The 17,746-nt window shown below is 42.5% G+C and overlaps 1 protein-coding gene across 1 annotated transcript in view; it reads left to right on the top strand.

The window, feature by feature from the left end:
* The window catches only part of sdk (sidekick cell adhesion molecule), a 296,130-nt gene that overhangs the window by 162,115 nt on the left and 116,269 nt on the right, over window positions 1-17,746 (top strand). The window contains exons 16-20 of the mRNA XM_080277849.1: window positions 807-935; window positions 1,799-1,969; window positions 8,181-8,361; window positions 12,066-12,281; window positions 15,367-15,592. Of these exons, the coding sequence (XP_080133975.1) occupies window positions 807-935; window positions 1,799-1,969; window positions 8,181-8,361; window positions 12,066-12,281; window positions 15,367-15,592 (923 nt within the window). The remainder of the gene's footprint in view (window positions 1-806; window positions 936-1,798; window positions 1,970-8,180; window positions 8,362-12,065; window positions 12,282-15,366; window positions 15,593-17,746) is intronic.

The raw sequence follows: 17,746 nt of genomic DNA, 5'->3' as shown, positions 1-17,746 counted from the left end.
GCGTTTATTTAAAAAAAAATATAGGGAGATGCAACAACTTTTACAACAATAAATATGTCAATTCAGATTCAACTAACTTAAATTCATTGTCTGTTTGGGTGAAGCACAGATACATACTCGTTTCATGTCTGTTTGTATAGTACAATGACAATGCATAACAGCATTTATGGTACATAAGGTACAATTGTTTTTTATAAATATGATACTTCAGGTATGAAACTGAAACCAACCAATCACACAGCAGGAGTGCGCAGGTGCCACATTCAAAAAAGTGGATCATCAGCTGGAAAAAAATCGAGTATAGCAGGTGGCCAGGATGTTGGCAAGTGCTCGTATGTGAAGAATCAAGAAATTGGTATATAAGTACTTATTCACTCAATATGAGCTTGATATACCTGTGAACAGTAATGCCCAGTGATGTTCCCAGAGGTTGCATGTTTACTACACTGAATGTTAGGTATGATCAGGTCAGGATAAATAATTTTCAAAAGGGCCAGAGGGGTAACTTTGGGATCATTTTTGGATTTCATTATTCCGTTTACCAATATAATATGGGTTTCAGTGCTACCATATGCACGGTTCAGTATGTACAGTAAAATTCAATGATGCATTAGCATGCAAATGGAGGGGTTACAGTACAGCATAGTTTGTCACCCAAAAATTAAAATCCATATTTAATATATGTAAACTCATATTTATTATGAAAAGTTTAGGCCTAGAGACAAGTGCTGTATATTGTGTGAAGATAACTGAGAAGTCACCTTGTTAAAGGTACATTTAAACTGATACCAGAGCCTTGTTTGCAGTGCCCAGTAGTGGACCAGATGAAGTGACTGCCAATGCCACATCATCAACAACAATAGTGGTCAGATGGAAGGAGGTCCCTAAAATTCATCAGAATGGAATCATTGAAGGTTATAAGGTTGTGTATGTTGGTAAGTTTCTAGTTTTCTTTTATTAACCTTTATTGATATAAAGATTGTAAGTGACCACATTAGCATAATAATATTTTATATTTTAATATACTGTGCATACTTTGCATTATTAAAATAGAAAGTTTTACAGAATAGTTGCAAATATAAACAGGACAGATAGTCTGAATAACTGAAAAACTGGCACTGATCACTGAATAAAGTTAAATCACTTCTGAAAGGATGGTATGGGCATATTCAAAGAGTACACAGAGATAGGAGTGCTGGTGATGAACCTACACATGGTGGGGCTATGCATAGCAGCTGCGGCCCCACCTGGGAGCCAAATCTCCTCATGTTTCCCTACACCTTACTTTGGGACAAATCCTGGTCCAACACTGTCTGCCACAAGGGGTGCTGGATCCCTACACTGTGTAAAGGTATACTGAACTGAAATTATAGGACAGCCCCATGGAAGCAGTAGCATACTTGTGGCTGACAGGTCTGCTAACCCAGACTGATAAGGGTAAAGCTACTACAACAACAACAACACAGAGATAGGGGGCCAAATAATGCCTTGAAAAGTGGGATTTAGGGCATTGCTTTGAAAAGAATGTTTGTATTGAGAGAGAGAAAAAAAAGGAAAAGGCCATCATACAGTGTTGAGGAAGCGATAGATGAGAGATTAAAAAATAGAGGGAGAGAGGGATATGGTTGTCTGGAGTTAGGTCAATAACAGCTCTTTTCTGTTGGAAGGTGTCCTGCAGGGTGTAAGATGTCAGTGATGATGAAATATTTAAAGTATTGTCTTTTTAATGTATACAATATTTATTTTATAAGTAGTACTGATATGATTTGAAGAATGATACTTTATTGTTGATTAACAGGAAAGAACATGAAACCTCAAGAAAAAGTGATCCCAAACAACACTACTTTTGCTGCAACAATAACCCAGCTGCGAAAGTATTACCAGTATACAATACAAGTGTTGGCATACACCAGGCTGGGTGATGGAGCATTGTCATCACCACCCCTTCTTGTACAGACCCATGAGGATGGTTAGTAAAGCTATTTTATGTTAAAAAATTTTATGTAGTGTTTGTTGGTATTGAGCTTGATTCTCCTTTTCCTTCGTACTATAATAAATTAGTAGTTTTAGACTAATGTATCTCGTTAGTTTTGCTTTAATGTACAATAGACCCTCGCTATGGCAAATCTCTATAAAATGGATTTTGGACGAATTGTATGCCTGAGAGCCCACCAAACTTTCATTGGCTATACCAAACAGTGCTTGATAAATGGTGTGCATCACACAGCCATTCTAACTGCCTCTGAACCCACCCAACTGTTTTTTGGCCGTACCAAACAATGGTTATTAATGGGACACATCATGCGGTCCTAACAAACCGCTTCCTGCACGTGGGGCAACTGAAAACACAGTTGCTGAGGTTGGTGAAAGTTTCTCTTATCCATTTGGCTTAGGTTTGAGATCTGCAGGCAGGAATAGGTGATGAATTGGGCAATTTTAAGGCTACTTTTGGTAGGTTTGGGTGGGAGCAGAGTCTGTGGACACAGGATATCACATTTGATCGGCTTCAGTCTTGCAATGTCTTTTGTTGCACTCAGACAACTGCATATGCATCTCGTGTCTGTTAACATTGCCAAGTATTTTTCCACTGTGATTTTGAAAAATGACTTCAAGTAAGGAAACTCCCAGCATCTCATCTTGTAAAAAGCAAAGAAATGGAATATTACCTTTGTGGAGAATATCAAGGTGATCAAGGCCCATGAGAGAGGTACAAGCAGGACTGAACTCATGCTCAAGTATGGCCTTAAGAAGAAGATTCATCATGACATCGTGAAGGCTAAAGATATAATGGAGGAGGCAGTGAAGAAAGTGGAAAGTGACAGGAAAGGGAAGGGTGTGTATACTGTAGGACCAGGAAGCTGCTGCATGAAAAGCTGAGTGAAGCTGTGTATAATTGGTATATGTAGGAATGAGCTGAGAGTGTCCTTGTGCATGGCCTGGACATCCAACATGTAGCATAGAGACTTGCTGCACACCATGAAATCTAAGATTTCAGATGTGGTGATCATTGGTAATGGAGGTTGAGGAGGCACCATGGTATTGTTGACACAGCCATAACGGGTGGCTGCGTAGTGCTGATGTTGATGCTAAGGAGATTTTCATTTTGTATCCTGTGAAGCTGATGGAGGAAGAGGGCCTGCCTGAGTTTCAAATTTACAAAGTAGATGAAACTGGGCTGTTCTGGCATACTCTTCCTCAAAACACCCAGGCTTCCAAAGATATTGGCAGCACTCGAAGACATAAAACAATGAAGGAGCAGCTCTCCATTCTGGCTTCTGCCAATGCTGATGGCTGGCATTAGGTACAGTCGGTCACAGTAAGTAAGAGCAAGCAACCCAGGTCATTCAGGGATGTAATGGCCAATCATCCTTTGGAGTACCATGGGAACAAGTCTCTCTGGTTTACCTTGGATATCATTAATGACTGCCTCCACCACTGCTCCAATCCTTCTATGAATCAACACTGAAAAAGGTTTAGCATCAGTCCTGATGAAATGAAGGCAGTGCTGCTGTTGGACAGTACACTAGCCCATCCTTCCTCCACCAAACTCTGCGCAATGTTGGATGAATCAGGGCCTTGTTCCTGCCACCCAGCACCACTGCCATGATCCAGCCCATGGACCAGGGAGTCATAGAGAGTGCCAAGAGACACTGCAGAAACCTCTACCTGCAACAGTGCCTCATTGTGGCTGAGCATGGGATCAACCAGGATGGCTATAAGGACACCAGAGGCAAGAAAACCCTGCACAGTTTCAAGAAATTAACCAAAAAAGATGCCATCTTCAACTGGGCAAGGTTTGGAAGAGAGAGCCACTTGCCACGATTAGGAATGGGTGGTACAAACACCTCAAAACCCTGAAGACTCTTGTGCCACAGCATGATTTTGAGGGGTTTGAGCCACTAAGGATGGCAGAATAGTTGGCAGCTGCAGGGTAGGGAAACCTTGGTGAGAAGTAGCTGCAAGATTGGCTGGAGGGAGGTGCTGGTGTACCTGGCCACCATCATCAGATGGAGGAGGGGATTGAAGCAGACTTACAGGAAGACAAGACAGCAAAGGAGGCAGACAAGAGGGGAAAGAGGAGGTACCTGGACCATCTGTAGCTGCAGGCATTGATAATACAGACACAATCCTGACCATTGTAGACAGACTTGAAGGACCTCTTGCTCAACATTATGAGGTCATGCAACTCATGAGGCTGGAGTTCATGCAGCAGCAGCAGCTAAGGAATATCCAGCCTAAAATTACCCAATTTTTCAAGCCTATGCCCTCTCCTGCTGCCAAGAGGCTCTGGACTGAGTCAGAGACCACTGTGTCTACAACATCAGCTTTCTCAGCCAGCCTTTACATAGTCTCAGGATCCAGCACTATGAGGTCTGTTCAGAAAATGTCCAAGCTTAGGCTCTAAAAAAATGAATAGCTAACCTGTCTAGCCAGGACACTATTTCCCCTCAAAGTAGGCCCCTTTTGACTTGACGCATGTAGCCTAGTGTTCTTTCCAGTGCCTGAAACATTTTTCAAAGTCAGTTATCAGTATCTTCCGCAGGTGCTTCGGTGCATTCGTCATGATCTCATCTCTAATCGGAAACCCATCATTGGAGTTTTGGGTTTAGAGAATAACCAAAAATTGCACAGAGCCATGTTGAGTGAGCAGGGAGTCTGCTGGACCTGTGGGATGTTGTACTTGGCCAAAAATTCCTGAATAAGTTAAGAAGAATGGGCAGGGGCATTGTCATGGTGCAGCTTCCAACTTGCCGTTTTCCATAAGTCTGATCTCTTCTGCCGAACTGTGTAACACAGACAGTGGATAACGTTGAGGTTGTAATGTTTGTTGACAGTCCAACCTTCTGGAGCATATTCTTGATACACAACAGCACAGTATTCGAAAAAAAAATTGTAAACATGCATTTCACCTTGCTGCGGACCTTTCATGCTTTTTTTGGCTGAGGCAACCCTGCATGCTTGCACTGGGATAACTGTGCTTTGGTTTCTGGATTGTACCCAGACACTCAAGTCTCATCTCCTATGATAAAAGTCTTCAGAAAGTCTGGATCACAATTTGCACATTCCAATGTCTTGAGCAGCGCTCAACCACAGAGCTTGTTGTTCACGTGAAAGGAGCTTCGGAACGAACTTGGCAGCAACTCTTCGCATGCCCAAATCATCCATTAATATTTCGTACGCTGATCCATCATTGATTCCAGTTTCATTAGCAGTTTCTCTGACAGTCTACCAAAGATTTTTCATGACCAAGTTGCAGACTTTCTTCACATTTTTAGCACTTCTACTTGTTGATGGCCTCCCAGGATGTAGATTGCTCTCAACTAACTTTTGGCTATTTTTGAAGCGATTGTCTATCTGTCTGTCTACAGTCAGACACCGTAATTCCGTAAAGGGTGACCGTTTGCCTATGAGTTAGTTGTTTTATGGGGAGGGGCACTAACCTTCCACTAACTCACATGTTGTCACGTAGGGAGTATGTATGGGTTAGTTATATGGTTACCACCCAGTGTTGTAAATGGTTTCCTGGCTTACAGGAAACCATTAAGCTTGTCACTCAATGTAAAGCCAACTGAAAAGGAAAGAAGAGCAATAAGAAGCAACAGGAAAGATGGGAGAAATAGGAAGAAAGGAGGGCAGGCACAGAAAAACGATGAAGGTTCAGGAAGAAGTAGGCAGCACTACGTTAAGAGAATGAAGCGATTGTACTACTTCTTTATTCATGTTACCTTCATGGCTTCTTTCCCCCAAACTTGCTGGATCATCCTGATAGTTTCAAGATGGGTATCACCTAGTTTTTGGCAAAGTTTGATGCAGTAACATTGTTCGACTTTTTTGGTCATTGTGATGGGGGTGGGAACACGACAAACGTAAGGTGCACGACCATGAAGACAGACTGACTGACAGCCACTGAGTCACTTGTGGCATCTGGCATTAAAAATCATGTATTTGCACGATGATCCTGCACTGGGCCACACAAAGCCCAGCCTCTGTCCTTGAACTGGTTGGTGAGGGGAAAAAAATGAGGTCGTATACTTTCTGAACAGACCTCATACAGCGTTGAAGACCCTAACTCCCAGCTCCTGGGGACTTTGTATGCCAGACTTGACACAAGCCACTAGAAGTTATCTTTGCCGACAGTGACAGTGAATGACAGTTCTCTAATTGTACAGCCTACAAGATACTTGGCAGTGTAGGCAATGTACAGCCATCTCTGCAGGAAGAGTGGACAGTACATATGTTTCCTACCTTTTTTTGCTCTAACCTGTCCTGAAGTTGCCCTCTACTCATTCTGATTGCTGGGTTATAACAACAGGTTATAGTAATACTGTACAAGTCATGAAGAAGTGCTGTCACAAGGATGTGAAATAAGCTGCAATTGGCAAAATTATCAGCCAAGTTAATGTAAAATGGGTGTAGTTTTTTAGTACTAAAATATGTACTTATTTATTTCCAGACATGTGCTTGAATTACAACCTGAGGGAAGTGAGGGGAACCCTCGGATTCATTGAACTACTGTATTGGCTTTATCAAACCTGTCTTTCCCCCAAGTAGTCTTTTATAGTGAGGGTTTGCTGTACACCCATACCCCGATTTCCGATGCATCGATAACGGAAGATTCACTAGACTGAACAAATGAAATGGGGGAACATTCCCACAATCAGAACAGCCATTGATTCACTAGTCTGAACACTCCACCCCTCCCTAGGTTTGAAACAAGCATGTCTGAACAGGATGTGGTGGTGCACATGGCTCTCCCTGTCCTCCCTCCATCTCCTCTCTTCTCCCTTCATCCTCCTCCATCCCCCACCACGCTCAGCATTGCCAGGCGTATCTCCCTGTACATCCCGACGTCCTCCCCCACCCCCGGCTATCTAACTCCCCATTCCCCCATCCAACCCCACCTCAGCATGTGTCCCGAGTGTATGTGTGTGTGTGTGTGTGTGTGTGTGTGTGTGTGTGTGTGTGTGTAATTCACCGGGTCAGTCAGGATCACATGATGGTTGTGAACAGCAGAATTTTACCCTCCTGGAAGCAAGCTGAGAGCTCATATAGTCCTATCTAAGGGCAAAGCCTTGACCTTCACACACGCACACACCCATCCTCTTGCTCAAGGAGGACAGTGACCACCCGCGTCGCCAGTGAAACTTTTCGCATCCTGAGCAAGGCGCAAACCCCCATCTTAGCAGATGGTAGGCGAGAGTTTTACCAATGAGCCAGCAAGCAGTGTCCAGGTTGTGTGTGTGTGTGTGTGTGTGTGTGTGTGTGTGTGTGTGTGTGTGTGTGTGTGTGTGTGTGTGAGAGAGAGAGAGAGAGAGAGAGAGAGAGAATCACTGAGTGAATGAGAGTGTGCGTCAGTGAGAGTGAATGAGAGACTGAGCCAGTGAGAGTGAATGAGAGAGTGAGTCAGTGAGAGTGAGTGAGAGAGTGAATCAGCAAGAGAGTGAGTGAGTGAGTGAGACTGGGTGGGGGGAGAAGTAGGGCAATTTGACTTTCTTATCTCCTTCACTGTCCCCCCACCCTCCTCCACCTTTGCTTGTCTCTCTCCCCCACTCCAGCTTGCCTCCCTCCAGTTCCCCCAACCCTCCCTCTCCCCTGCTTGTCTCCCTCCCCCACTCCAGCTTGTTTCCCTCCAGTCCCCCCACCCTCCCCCTCCTCTGCCTGTCTCCCTCCAGTCCCCCTACCCTCCCCCTCCCCTGCTTGTCTCCCTCCCCTTCCCCTTGCCCACCCCCAACCCTGCTTGGTGTACTGCCAGCTGCCTGCATGTCAGTTGCCCAGAAGCATCTCCACCGCATGTCCCACCCACCTTACCTTCCTGCATGTGATGTTTGATGTCTCATTTTGTAGCAATAGCATTGTTTATGAGGATATTAACATTACCTATGGTGTTTCCGTGTCAGTCTCTATTGATTAAGGTAAATGAGAGTTGGGTTTGGACCTGGAACACATCTCTGGCTTTTCTTCAGTATCTCATGGGGAAAATTGTTTCAATATCCGACATACACGCTGACCGAATACTCCCACTGGTACACAACACTGCTAGAAGATGGGATATGGGTGTATTTAAGAAGTTTTTGTCCACTTATTAGCACATTGTTCCAAGCTATCCAACAGTTAATTAGAGTCTATATATGCCATATGTGTGATATTCCAGACTTATGATGGGACAATATTACTTTCAGTTCCTGGCCCTCCCTCTGAAATCTCATTCCCTGATGTGTCGTTCACTTATGCACGTATCATCTGGGACGTGCCTGAGGAACCCAATGGAGAGATCACAGCATACTCCATCGTCTACCATCTGGCTGACAACACAGACCTCAACAACACATTGGAGTTTGGACCAACTGATCGCACATATAAGTAAGTTATTCTTGGGCAGTAGGCTGTAACAGAGATTATTTGGCGTTTTGCTTTGCCTCTAGTACAAACTAATCACCAGAATCTACATCACAAACATGAAGAACAGTGCTAAATGCTGGCTTGCCGACTACTTGTCTAGGAGACGTGTTTTTCACTCCATGGCATCACAAACACAAAACTTCCAATATGGAGCTCCACAGGGCTCCTTTCTTTCACATGCACTCTTCATCCTATAAATGCATGATATTTGTATATCCCAGCTGCCCATAAACACTGCCTCATATGAAGATGACATTACCAAAACATTCCCACATCATATCACAGACATAGCCTATACACTGCAATAAGACTACCTGAACACACTTCAGGCATGGGTCAGTGACAGCAGGTTGATGACTGCTGCAGCCAAATCCACCACCACACTCATCACCAGGAGGAGTCATAAGCCCATGCACACCCTTAACATCATACATAATGTGCATGTGCCACACACACACTAAATTAATATCCTTGGAATGACAAATGACACTGGACTAACCTTCAAGCACCACATGCAAGACATCAAGAGGCAGTGCACTCCCAAACTCAGCACCTTCAAGGCATTAATAAGGACAGATTTGAGCCAACAAAAAGAAACACTCTGCCTACTCAACAAACAATATATTAGATCAGTGATGTCGTTGGATGGGATCTCATCCTTTTCAACACTCACCATAACACCTTGCAAACCATACAGTATAATGCTCTATGCATCATCACTGGCTGCACCAGAACCATTCCCACAGCTCACTTACACTTTTAAACTAAAATCCTCTGTTTGAGAATATCTTGATATAATAGGCTCACAATTCCACATGGCAGACTTTGCTCACACACAACACTTTTGTCATTATATAACCAAGCGACACAACACAACAGTAACATCCCACTTCCAGACATTCCAACACCAGCAGTGAAGAAACACCCACATACTCATTTCATGTGCAGGGCAACACAACACTTCATTCAAAACATTGCATTACAAGTCCTTCTCCTGGCATTCATCCATCAGAGGCATCCTTAAATTAGAGCTGATCAGCCAGGACATCACCCAGTCTTCCACAGTTACCAATTTAGATTCTGGATGGGTAGAATCACAGATGACACAGGCTCTGCTTGTAGAATAGGCCTACAGTACACAACATGACTCATATAATGGAGCACTACACAGCACATGCCACACTAAAGCTGACAAAGCATCAGTGATGAAAGGTACATATGGGGAGACCCCATGGGCCACTGAGTCTGTTTGGCCAGCCAGACCGGGGTTAACCATCAACAACAATAGCCCTCCAATTTAGTTTTCTGGCATTTTTGCAGTGCCTTGCAAGAATTTTGACATCTGTCTGGATTACAGTAATCAGAAAGTATCTAGCAGGATGGATAATTTCATAGTTCCATATCCACACCAGGAAGTTTATCTTGAGCTGAATAAAATTGTTTGGTGGCAGAAAGGAAAAGTCATAATGCAGAGAGGTTTAAAAGAGTTCCGTTTTTAATCAGATTGGATGGTAACTTCTTCAACAGCAGTCATTTTTCTCTCCTGCTGTAGTGAATAAACCAGTATAAGAACATTTCAACTCAGGCAGAGTCTTAATCATAATAACATAATTTGTGTATTTTTAAGATAACATTTTTAAAATTGATCAGTAACTTTCTGTAGACACTGGAATTATAGCAAACTTGTGAAATTCAGTTGTGTTTATTATGAGGGCTGCATATATTTACTTTGAAAAAAGTAACTGTAATGTAAATACCATAGTCAAGGATTTGTTTAGATCTTACATTACTGTAGAAATATGTATAGAGAAGCTGATAAAAAGGATTGCATCATTTTTTATTGTGGTAAATGATGGAATTGCTGTCTCCCACAGTTTCTTGTGAAATACAGGTGTTGTGGATTGGCCCTGGGCTCAGCCAATATTGTCCTGCTGCAGTTCACTATCCTCTTTCCAGGGGATAGGGAGGGAATTAACAGATGTATAACTAGACAGCTCCAGTTATATTGGTATCCCTATGTAAAGGTGCCTGAGGAGAAAAACGTACATAATACTGTATGTCATTCTGTCTGTGTTGCCACACACCTCAATCCCATAAGGGGTGGCCTCAGACAAATTGCCTACATGTTGCTTTGTCCATTGCCACTTCACTGCCCTGCCCCCAGCTCACACTTCCCTCTCTCATATACAGTACTTCTCCACTCCATCCCTGCATCACATCCTCAGCCCCCTCCTCCCTCTCCACCCCTCCATCTCACTCGCATACACTCTCCTCATTAGTCTCTCGCTCTCCATCCTCTCCACATGGCCAAACCACCTCAGTGTATTTCTTTTAACGCTTTCTGTCACATCCACATCCACACCATAGTTCTCCTTCACTTCCTTATTTGTTAGTCTGTCTCTCCATGTAACTCTGCTTGCTCCTCTCAGATGACTCATTGCCACTGCTCACATTCTTGACTTGCATCATGCCAACAAGATCCAAGCTTCACCTCCATATGTCAGACTTGGTATTACAATACTGTCGTGCAGTGACTTTTTTACTTCATCCTCACTTCCCTGTTCTTTATCACTGCATTCATAGAACCAGCAACTCCATGTAGTGCTGCTCTCGGGTGTCTGCCCTTTCCTCTCCTCCATCCATCTTTCCTTCCATGCTCTTCTGTCTTTCATTCCTTCATTCTTTCCTCATCCTTCTGCCAGTGGGTGACTTCACATTACCTCTTCTGTTTTTCTTTCCTTCATTCTTTCCTCTTCCTTCTGTGTGTGGGTGACTCTACACTGAGTGACAAGCCAAATGGTTTCCTGTACACCAGGAAACCATTTATTATGCAGGGTGTTAACCATATAACCTAATTTTGGCGCTCGGTGGTTTAGTGGACAATTACAGCGCTTCAATCAGATTGAGTCAGTGAAGGCTTATATCCAAGGAGTGGTTGGGGTCTATTGATCACGTAATGCCACTCAAAGATGAGTGAGGCTGGTCACTTTCATCTTAAGTGTCAGGACCAACTTGCCTAGCCCCAGGCCCTTATGCTCCTCATGGGGCAACATAGGATTGGATGATGATGAAAAATTGTACTCTTTCAAGCACTTTATGCTCTAAACTTCCATCCTTATTCATCACACTACCTAAGCACTTAAATGCACTCACATTTTCCTTTTCCTCCTCATCCAGCCTCACTGTACATTCAGTGGCTTCACCTCGCTCGAAGACCATAACTTTACTCTTCCCTACATTCCGTTCTTACACACACTCCCAAATTTGTTCACCAAGCCTTGCAGTTTCCCTCTGTCTTCACCTAACAATACAATATCATCTGCAAAGAACAGTCCAGGGCATTTCCAAACACTGCCATCTCGAATTAGGGTTGCTCCAACATCCACTGTCCTACCTTGTATCTCTTTTATGACCCCTTCCATACTGTATGTGTGAATGGTTTGTGGTTGTGAGATGGAACAAGATTTTGAGGATTTAGATGATATGTGAATGACTGTGTGGCCCATTTCACTAGGCATATTGTTTAGTTATTCTTTATAGTTTATCACTTCTATGCTTCCCCTCCCTGCCCCCCACCCCTTTTTTTTTTTTTTTAATTCTTAGGTGAGAATTAGGGTTGGGACGATAATGCTGATGATCAAAGAATGGCTCACTGGTGTTTACAGAGCTGTTGAGCTGAAGCCAGAGAGTTACTACATGTTTCTAGTTAGTGCACGAACCCGTCTGGGCTATGGAGAGGCATTACAAGCCCCTGTTTATACCACCAATAACCGAGAACTTCCTGCACCACCTTCACGACCTTCAGTCTCACACTCGCAGATCACCGCCACATCCATCACATTCTCCTGGAACCCTGGCAGGGATGGCTTTGCCCCAATTAGGTGAGTTATAGTGTAATGTATGTTTTACAGTCTCCATCTCCATCTTATGTACAGTTGTAGTGTTGCTGTCTGGTGACTGCCCTTTCCTCTCTTCCTTCCTTCTTTCTTTCCTTCCTCTTCTGTCTTTCGTCACTTCATTCTTTCCTCTTCCTTCTGTTTGTGGGTGACTCCATACTGAGTAACAAGCCAAATGGTTTCCTGTACACCAGGAAACCATTTACTATGCTGGGTGGCAACCATATAATCAAATTATGGTGCCTGGTGGTTTAGTGGGTAATTAAGGCGCTCCAATTTGATTGAGCTTGTGCAAGTTTATATCCAAGGGGTGGTTGGGGTTTATTGCTAACGTAATACCACTCAGGGACGTGTGAGGCTGGTTGCTCTCATTTTATCCCATACCGTGCTGGGGGGGGGGAACATACCCCTCAGTGCTGGCCAATTTTCATTTTTTTTTTTTTTCTGGCTAAATTGGCTTAATACATCAATTATAAGATCCCTGGTACTAATAAAAGTAATCACCAAAGCCAGAAAATTGGTTGAATAGTCAGGTTGGTGCCACTCGAAATGATTGAGGTTACTGAGAGAGCAGAGTGGCTGTGAGCCTGTGAACAAATTTTGGATTTTTTTTTTTTTTTTTTGCTAAGTGAGCTAGGTGGGGGCACTCACCATCCATTCAATTGATGTAGTGCTGCTCTCAGGTGTCTGCCCTTTCCTTTCCATCCTTCTTTCCTTCCATTCTCTTCTGTCATTCTTTCCTTCATTCTTTCCTTGTCCTTCTGCCTATGGGTGACTTTACACTCCCTCTTCTGTCTTTCTTTCCTTCATTCTTTCCACTTCCTTCAGCCTGTGGGTGACTCTGCACTGAGTGACAAGCCAAATGGTTTCCTGTGCACCAGGAAACCATTTACTATGGTGGGTGGTAACCATAAAACCAAATTTTGGCGCCTGGTGGTTTAGTGGGTAATTATTGCGCTCCAATCGGATTGAGCCGGTGAAGGTTTATATCCAATTATATCCAAGAGGTGGTTGGGGTTGATTGCTCATGTAATACCACTCAAGGATAAGTGAGGCTTGTCACTCTCATCTTAAATGTCAGGACCAACTACCTAGCCCCGGGCTCCTACACTCCTCATGGGGCAATGTAGGATTGGATGATGGATGGATGTATATCTATGTCCCTAGTGCAGTATGGGTTAGCTAAATGTCAGGACCAACTTGCCTAGCCCCAGGCTCGTACGCTTCTCATGGGGCAACACAGGATTAGATGATGATGATGATGTAGAATAAGCAGCCAGATGTTTGTCACTGATACATCTGTGAACTTCCTGAGTCAGGCTGAGGCCAGCAGATCTCTTGCAAATTCTGCTGGAGAGACAGTTTTATCTGTAAACAGTGTACTCATGGCACTGGGCAACACACGCAAAGGAAACTCTCTACCTGTGCTCTGAAAGATTGTATGAGAGTTAGAGATCAGCAACACACTGGGGATGTAACATCTAAGCTCTAAATAAAGCATCCAGCAGGCAGACGGAGTTTTTAAGATCAACCTGAAATTCATCCATTCATTCATTCATCATCTAATCCAGCGTTGCCCCATGAGGAGCGTGATTTTCCATCAAGATTTCAGGTTGAATCATGATGATGGTGATTCATGCTGACATTCTGATGGTAAATCTACAGGCCCACATCGCACACACTGCCTGATTACTTCAGTGAGAGTAGTAGTATAACATAGAATTATATGTGGTAACCAGTATTTTTATTCTTAATACATTCCATTTTGTTTTACTTTTGAAGTCACAGAAGTGAAGAAGAAATTATAAATAGTACTTTTATTTGAAATATTGATGAGTATACCTGACCAGTATTTTGCTGTGATCATGATGCATGCTTTTATTTTTATTTTCTTCAGTAGTCTTAGTGCTAAATCTGTAAATCACTTATATGCAGCACACTCATAATTTAGAAGAAGCAAGTGTAATTGTAGGGCCATTTTCACAGTCTCCCTAACCTTCCGGGCCCGAGCATGTGTTGAGCCCGAACCAAAAGCATCAATGGATTTTACAGTCACTCCGAATGGCTTTCAGGAGCTTGCTAACATGGGGATGTCTGCCTGTGTTGATGCAGTAGTATTGGTAGTTCTTCTGGCGAAAGCATGAATGAAGTAAACTTATAGAAGAAAAAGACACCTAACCCAGCACTTTCCATATGTTGAGTAATTTTAGAAACTGGAATGTAATGAATGTGATGAATAATGTGGCTGTAAAATCCACTTCACGCAGTTCTTACTAATATATTCAGGAGTGAAGTTATTTGTAAGAAGGTAGCAAAAATAATGAATAGGAAACGTCATCGGAATGAAGAGCTAACTAATAGCAACCTCACCACACTTCTACTTGAAATCGGAAGTAAGCTGAATTGTGATGAATGCTATATATTGTAAAAAAGGCTTAAGTAAAAATAACCATGAAGAAGTAACATGTATAATAACATCTAATGAGAGATGGTGTGGTTTATTAATGGATATAGTATTAGTACATGAACATGTTTTTTTCTAAACGAGGTGATAGCTATATCAACCTTTACATTTGGCATCAGATATTAGAATTTTTATGAAAATGTGCATTAGACAACGATTCTCGTATTCCTTTCGGGTCCATTTGTTGTGGAGCCTCCACCAGTCTGCGAAAGGCTAGTATTCGGACACATAGTAGAAAGTCTCATAAAAGTAGTCAAACACAATTTTTTTTTTTCAATACCAGGTGTGATATTTATTTCAGCAGTACAGTATTACATTGGGTATCTAATATTGAAATATTTGTGAAAAGATGTTACACATAATTATTATTTTACTTACTTTCGGGATCATCTGTTGGGGAGGCTCCAGGCTTCCCAAGAATGGTCTGTTAATTTGTTTGAGATGTCCAGAATGCTGTCCCCAACAGAGGCCTCGGAAGGCTGGTTTGGGGGTGACTGTGAAAGCGAAAACGTGTGTTCAGAGGCAAGAAGGCTGTTGGGGACTGCATTGGGGATGAGTGTGAAAATGGCCCGTAGTCATAAATACTTATTGCATTATCTTTAATAGGTATTACACCGTTCAGTACACTGAGGACAGTAGTGGGTGGCAGAGTATTCAAGAGAGAATACATTATTCAGGCAACAGTTACACAGTACAGAATCTGAAGCCTTTTACATCATATAAGTTCCGGTTACAAGCCACCAATGACATTGGTGCAAGTGGATGGAGTGACAGCAGTGTGGAGGTGCGCACACTGCCTGCTGCACCCATTGAACCTCCCACAGATATCAAGGTAATGTTCATCTTTATGTTGTTGCTGGAGTTACTTATACCCAGTTAACCTTGTTAGAGTATATGAAAAAGGCAGTGGTTGTACCTGAGTCCTAAGGTAAAGGTGGTATTTTTGAATATGTTTGTTAAGGAGTATGAAAGAAATTACAGGTATTGTGAAAATCTGGCAAGGCATCATAATTATGATGCCTAGTAAGTGATAAATTGAAAAATGATTGGTATTGTAGAGGGTAAGCGGATCTTGTGTTTGCAACATAACAGAGAAAAACATGTGAAAATTCTAAGATATTTCAAGCAGGGTTGTGGAGTCAGAGTTGTGGAGTCATCTGCTTTTGGTCGGAGTTGGTAAAATTCCCACAACTCTGACTCTGAGCTTTTTGATTCTGAAATGGCATCAGTCATATCTTTTCATTAGTTTATTCAGTTTATACCGTATTGCCAGTGTATGAGGCTGACCTGTGTATAAGACTACTCCCAATATTTCCATACAAAATGTGGGTTTTGAGGTATACTCTGTGCATAAGACGAGCCCCAACTCTTTAGACACTGGGAGCTTGCAGCCCCAGTAACCCCAGACCTTTATCACTCTTCCCACTGACCACTGAAGTGATACTAATAATGCGTTGCTAAGCAGCACAGCCTTTGGCTAGGTTTTACTTTAAACCAGCTTCTTCTATGGGTTTTACAGGCTATCTAGGGTGCATGTGCCACCTCCAATACCAAAATGGATTATGCATTTAGAATTCAAGTATAAGTTCATACTGTATTAAAAACTTAAAATCATGTTACCGTGAATTTTATACCATAGGCTAAAGAAAGTTACATTTTATTAAACTCTTCACATCAACTGTCAGTGGTTAAAAACTTTCAAAATCAGCATCATCCACATCTGACATCATCAGTTCATCAGCTTCATCCTGGGTTAAAGTTTGCAGTTCTTCATCATAAGGATCAGACTCAGAATTCAAAAGTGTAGCTTCGGCATCAGCTTCCTCTTCCTCATCCGCCCACAAAATGTCATCTATGCCATCCACCGAATTGGGTATTCCACATTTTTTGAAAGAGTTGATGACTGTTTCCACAGAAATATTATTCCATGCCTTGATAATAAAATCACCCAGCACATCCAGACCTGGAGCACGCATATTCCCACCAGTTGTATACGACTTTTTACCATTGATCATCCACTCATTCCGTTGCTCAAGGATTCAGTCTTTGAACGGTTTATTCAGACATCAAGTGGTTGTAGGACTGAAGTCAATCCACCAGCAATAACAGCACTGTCACTGTTTTTTAGCACTTGGTAATGAGCCCTGCTTCAGATTTAGCAACTCTGCGCTGTGATAATTTGTAAACAACCCAGCCAGTCGCTGCCGAGACACATGATGGTGTTCAAGGCGTGGGCTTAGCAGGTTACTCATTCTTATTATGTCCTCATGGCTGTATCCTCGGAGTTATTTTTTTATAAAAATTTGCCATCATATGGAAAACAAGTTGTGTTTAATGATGATATTAGTAATTTCAACAGTTTTTGACAGTATATGTACTATATTCAGGGAAACATGGGTCAAGGTGATTGTTTGGCAGTGTTCCCTATCATGCCTGTGGATCCCATAACCACAGGATGTAGAGGTTAGGATCTTATACCCAGCATTTAGGACGACCCCCAAGTCTGGGCATTATTTGACAAGGTTAAAGAGTCACCCTATACACCAGCAAATATGGTATACAGTCATCTCGCGTAAAGTGCAAGAATATGGGCAACACAGCCCATCGCACTTTATAAATTTGCACTTTGCGAAGCATAGGATCCCATGTTAAAATGGCTTTATGGGTGACACGTCCTGAATTTTCGTATGTTGATTCACCAATACTTATCCCTAACTAAAATGCAAAAGGAAAACTTACAATAGAAACATGCAAGAGTAATACTGTATATTTATTTTGAAAATTCAGGACTTTACCAGCATTGTACAGAGGGTAGATCATGCAAATTGTTGTTGTGGTACCCGGGGCCGTACCACAGAAGCAGAAATCAAAACACTTACAGCTGTTCTGCACGGGGCCTCATCCCGTGCCTCAGTATCACTCTCATCACTACTGGAGGGGTTTTTGGCTCTCTTTTGTATTGTTTTTTTTTTCTTGGAAGGAACAC

Source organism: Coenobita brevimanus, chromosome 71, assembly GCF_032717465.1.
Source record: "Coenobita brevimanus isolate Jiangsu-jjx chromosome 71, ASM3271746v2, whole genome shotgun sequence".
Taxonomy (NCBI): Eukaryota; Metazoa; Arthropoda; class Malacostraca; order Decapoda; family Coenobitidae; genus Coenobita; species Coenobita brevimanus.
This window is presented reverse-complemented; position numbering and strand designations above follow the sequence as displayed.